The 6,000-nt window shown below is 33.1% G+C and overlaps 1 protein-coding gene across 2 annotated transcripts in view; it reads right to left on the bottom strand.

Moving 5' to 3' along the window:
* Positions 1-923: 923 nt before the first annotated feature.
* Positions 924-6,000, bottom strand: part of MSR1 (macrophage scavenger receptor 1) — a 67,837-nt gene continuing 62,760 nt past the window's right edge. For both annotated transcript variants that reach the window (XM_070044626.1, XM_060291600.2), the window contains exon 10: positions 924-1,110. In XM_070044626.1, coding sequence (XP_069900727.1) covers positions 977-1,110 — 134 coding nt within the window. In that variant the 3' untranslated portion in view covers positions 924-976. The remainder of the gene's footprint in view (positions 1,111-6,000) is intronic.

Genomic DNA, 6,000 nt, shown 5'->3' with positions numbered 1-6,000 from the left:
TGTAAATATTGACTCACTTCATGAAAGACTAGAGAGGAGGGTTGTTGAAACCTCCTTCTGCACTCAAGGCATTGCATGCTGTTAGTTAAAGTGGAATAAGTAAATATATTTACTGTTTAAACACAGTGTCCTAAGCTGTAACAAAGTAATTACTCATATTAATTTAAAATGCATAGCAAACTGAGCTCCATGCTGAAAATGACATTTTTGATCCACTAATTAGCTGGACACATATAGCAATGGTGGGCCTGTGCCTTTTCTCATATGTCCTGCTTTCAACTCACTTTATAGTGCAGTTAAAAAAAAAAAAAACCTGTCAATACATGTCCATGTCAAATAAACATGTTATTGTTAATGACCATGCTATTAGCCACGTTATTAATGACCATCTCAATATATGAGTATGTAAAACATGATGAGTTTTTCATCATGGCCAAAACATATCATGAACATTGCTATCTAACAGCTAAGTTACTGCACAGAGATCTTGAGAGCTGGATAAGATTCTTCCTTTAGAAATGTGTATGGATTGGAGATTTTGCCACCTTGGCACAAAAGAAAACTTTCCAACCCTCTCATTATTCAGAAAGTAATTACATTAAAATGAACTAAATAGATTACAAAGGAGACTAAAATTGTAATCTTGTGAAGATATAAATTGTAGCCAGTGATGGAGATGTGTTTCCATTATCACTGGCATTTGTAATCTAGAAGTTTTAAACTTCAATATATTCAATACATAAGTCATTATAATAGAAAATTCCATTTGAAAACTTAGAGAAGTTAGAATGGTTCAGATATAGACATATAGTAATTATGAAGGTATTTTATATGTTTATCCACTGATTTTTAAATATTCCTTTTCCGTGGACAAAATTCTTAATCTCTTAAATATTCATTAAGCTGATTTTAATGAAGCAAAGTAATAAAAATCATTTTGCAGCAATTTCATAAATGTGAATGAAAATATGGTGCATTATGTATTGCAAGTGACCCCGGCATCTTCAGCATGTGAACAGACTCTCACACCCCATTGTCTAATTTTACACTCTTCAATAGATGATTCTCTCCCAAAACAAAATACTTCATTCAGCCATATTGGACCAGTACCTGCAAAAATCAGATACAACTGTATTAATAAGTATAGTTTAGTGGTTATGTTTGAGTGGGAAAGAGCCATTAATTTATTCACCAATTTAACAAAAAAAAATGTGTTGATCATTATCCATATACAAGTTCTGTGCTCTTTATTAAGATTCAAAAATTAACCCCCTGCCCCAGAAAATTTTAGTTTCTGTCACTGTGTAACCAACTAAAATACTAAGTAATAAGAGGTGTAACAAAGGTGCATACAGAGTTCTATGAAATCGTAGATTGAAGAACTGTTGGTTTCCTCTAATGATTTAATAGTTTGATTTTAAAAAATAAGGAAGGAAATAAACTTTAATAATAATAGATACATACAATGATTTAATGATCTATATGTATCTGTACAAGGCATATCTAGAACATAAGCAATCCTGGAGTTCTTTTCTTAGGTTCCAGTGTATTTCAGTTTGCATGTGTCTGGTTTACCAGACATGTTATCTATTTTTAATTAAACCAAGAGTAATATGATCAGCAAAGGGCTTATAAAATATCCTGCAAGAACACCATAGATTATTAAGTGCAAACACAAGCAAACAACAAGAAAATGGCACAGCTAACACTTATTCTTTTTGTCCGAATTCTTCCTCAGACACATTAGAAGGAAAAATGACCTGTCAGCATAGGCTACCTAGAAGACAATTAACTAAATGAACGTAACCACCACTTTCAAGATAAGGACATTATTTTATCAATGAATAAGAAAACAACTGTTTTTCTGAAAAGAATTCATGGCAGGAAAAGATAACTTTAAAATGAATGTTTGGAAATGTTTTTCTGATATTCTCTAAAGATTTTTTAAGTGTATCACTATAAAAGTTTGTTCTTTTATACTTAAGACATTTGGGAGCAGAACCTTTGAAAAACTTCTAAATGAATGATTTCATTGGGTTTTGTTAAACATATAATATTGCAAACCTCCTAATGAATTTTCAAGAACATTTCATGTTGTCAAGAAACTGATGATTTAGCAGCAAAATTTCAATAAACACCTTTGCAAAACTGGTAGATGGTAAGTAAATATCTTAATACTGTAAGCATAATCAACAATGCATTTTTTCCATTTGAATCAATATGTTAAAAGGTTCTCTTTCAGTCACAAGAGCTATATAAAGCATATTTGGAAATGTCTTCAAGACTTAGAAACATACCTTTGTGTAGTTCTAAAAGTTAAATGAACACTTGTTTTTCACAGAGGCATAAATAATGGCACATATAATTACATTACTCTTAACTGATTTTTCAAATATTATGTCAGTTCAAGAAATAAAAATTAACAACATGTGCATGGTTAATAATGTGCATCATTGTATAGCAGTATGTGCCTATAATATATGAATAAATTTCCAAGATATTGGAAATTTTGTAATCACAATGTGGATAACATTTGACTGAACCCTAAAAAATGGAGGTTTTCTGCGTATGGAAAAGAAGTCATTCCATATAGTGGGGGCAGCATGAAAATGCTTGATGTATTAGAACAGTTAATGGTCTCCTGGCATCTAAAACACAAAGTATATTAATGAGGGGAGGAGGACTCTTTGGGAAGGTTGGATAGAGAGCTGGGACCATGCTATAAACATTTTTGAATTTTATGTTGTGAGTCACCAAAAGAAATATCATCAAACTATATTTTAGAATTGTATGTTTGGCAGAAATGTGGAAGCTGGATTGAAGAAGAAAAAATCTATAATCTAAAAGAACAGTTAATAGGATGTTTATATAGATATTTTCTGTGAAGACATGTTTTTATTTACCCTTAGAACTAGGAAATTTTGATTTCCACATAGAAAATAAATAGGTTCATTCACTTAGTTTTTGAATAATTTGTACCTTCACCAGAAATATCCAAATACAAGACAAGTTATATTTAGGTTTACATTATCAAGGTAACTGGAAATATTGTAGGTTTCATTTCATATAATAGTAATTAAATCAATAGAATCCAAACAATGTTTCTATTAGACAAGCAAAGGTTTTCCTGGGCTGACCAATTATAAGAGTAGTAACTTGGACAGCTCAAGTGTTTTCTGAAATGTTTTTATAAGAGTATTAAGACTTTTCAACTTGAAATTTTAAGGCAGATAAAAAGGAAAAGATTAGGAGAATATGATCTCAAAGTCAGAAACCTTGCCAGGAATACTTTTTGGTTTCCAAATTGCTCTTACTAGGCATATCATGGTCCCTTTTCTGTTTGTGTTTGTATGTATGAGCATGTTTGTGAATGTGTGTTTATTTTAAATATGTAAAGTCTATCTGAACTTTTTGGAAGTTGCTCCAAAGGGCTATTCAAAAAACATGGGCAAGGACTTCCCTGGTGGCTCCATGGTTAAGAATCCACCTGCCAATGCAGGAGACATGGGTTTGAGCCCTGGTCCAGGAAAATCCCACATGCTGCAGAGCAACTAAGCCTGTGTGCCACACCTACTGACTCTGCACTCTAGAGCCCACGAATCACAACTACTGAGCCCATGTGCCACAACTACTTTAGCCTGCATGCCTAGAGCCTGTGCTCCACAACAAGAGAAGCCACCGCAGTGAGAAGCCTGTGTACCACAATGAAGAGCAGTCCCTACTCACCACAACTAGAGAAAGCCTGCGCACAGCAATGAAGACCCAACACAGCTAAATAAATAAATAAATAAATAAGTAAAACCTTCATCAAAAAACATAGGCAAACAATAACAATTGCACAAATAATAAAACTACTTCCATTTTAACATGTAAAGGAACCAAAACAGTGGGACATTTATGTATTATATTTATTGCATTTATGAACATTTATAAATTGTATAAATAAACATAAATAAAACTTTTGGTGAAAGCCATGGTTCTGTTGTGTTTGGGAGCATGAGAACAGTATGGTTCCATGGTTTCTGTACCCAGGGGACAGTGATGCTTTCACTCTACATTTTGTGGATCTAGTCACCAGATTTATGTCTCAGCAGTGCGGAATTTTTACAATCCAGGAAAAGAGAATTAAGGGTGACAATCCTCTCAATGTCTGAAGTATCCAGAGGGCATCCCCATAGGGGAAGCACAAGATAGATATTATTCAGTCAATGTGCTGACATGTGAGCACAAGTTTTTAGAAACCATAGTAGAGGAAACCATGAATATTAGAATACCAAAGCTGTAGTAATAACAATGAACATTTAAGCCCACTTTTTTAAGAATTTACTGGGCAGAAAATATTCAAAGTACTTTTGAGTTGTTATCTCACTGAATTCTCAAGCAACCTTAAAAAGTTAATAAATGCTATTATAATGTCGTTTTACTGTTGAGGAAAGTGAAAATCAGAGAGAAAAAGTAACTCCACCCAAGGTCACATAGCTAATGCCTAATGGAGCCAGTATTCCCACCATGGGTCTGCCTAATGTCAGTGCCTTTAATCAAAGATTTACTGCAATCCCCTGCATTATTAGATTTGGTCATTTAACAAATCTCTTTTGAGTGCCTATGTGAGTGAACAAAAATCAGAATCCATTCTCTCTTGGACTGACCTTCTAGTGAAGGCTTCTGTTTTAGGTAAATGCAGCAACTGAGGTCACATGTGTAATTAGTGGCAAAGCTGATTCTTGTATTTAGAACCCCTAACTCATATTTCAGTGCTTTTCTCACCAAGAACATATGGATGTGATAAACATATTGTATTATTCAGTAACTCTGGTCTTATGCTATGTGGAAAAGATTCAGACACAGTGAACATGCTAGGTCTTTTCACATATAATTTTAAAAATTTACTTCTAATAACTTTGTAAAATATTGGCAATTATTTCCATTTCACAGGTAAATAAACTGAGACTCAGAAAGGATGCATGACTTTCTCAAAACAACAGAGAGAATAGAGCCAAGCAACAGAACATGATGACATTTAAAACTTAGGGCTATTCATTGACTACAAAGAAGCCCAGATAGTTATAAAAATAATTTTCAAGGATATGCTGTTTTATTTTTATATTAATATATTTGGGACTATCAAGCCTAAGGAAAAAATTATTTAATACTCATGTCCCATCTCCTTCCAAATTGTTTTCTGCATTAAAAATTAATGCCAAGGCAGCATAAAATGCCTAAAATTTAATCTTCATGTGCACCTCAAAGATTAAAAAAGAGATCTGTTTTTATTTCTTTAGGTAATAACTGTTACTCAAGGATATTTTTTCTTGCTGCTGTCATTGTTATTTTTTGCCTCTGAGTTATCGTTTCTACTAGTGGAAACCTATGCAAAATCGATGTATATATTTTAGAAATGTTTTTATTCTCTAGTCCTGTTTATCATCTATTTATCTATCTACCTAACCATCTACATATCTACAATTCCCTTTACAATTTGAAGGCTACATAAGGAAGACAGATTGACCAATTTTGTGTTTCCAAAAGCAGACAAAAATAACCGTGTTGTCCATGGCTTCTGGAATTTTATGAGCTTGGTTTGTGATGCTTAAGAGTATGCTTGACAGCTGATACCATTTCCTCTTAATCTCTCTTTTAAAAAGACAAATATTGATATTTCTTTGAGGGATTTGAGTTTCCTTAATCTTCGGTAACACTGCTTTTATTTAAAAAAGTAATCATATTTCAAACATCAGCCAGATATACAGTGACACGATGAGATTTGAGATTAGCTCCTGAATGGATAAGTGGGGAAGCAAAAATCACTAATGGTTAAAGTCCCTGAATGAATTTTAATTAAATCCAGTCAAGCCTGGGTGACATGCATTTATATCACTTTAAGACTTCTAGTTGGGAAGTGCTTTGTCAACAGTTTCTTCTTTGAGAAAAGCATTCTGGGTTTTTGTTTTTGGATCAATGTTAAAAATGAAATGGGGGTGCTTCCCTGGTGGCGCAGTG

The sequence above is a fragment of the Globicephala melas genome, chromosome 21 (assembly GCF_963455315.2).
Source record: "Globicephala melas chromosome 21, mGloMel1.2, whole genome shotgun sequence".
Classification (NCBI taxonomy): Eukaryota; Metazoa; Chordata; class Mammalia; order Artiodactyla; family Delphinidae; genus Globicephala; species Globicephala melas.
Note: the sequence above shows the minus strand (reverse complement) of the source record. Positions and strands in the feature narration are given on the sequence as shown.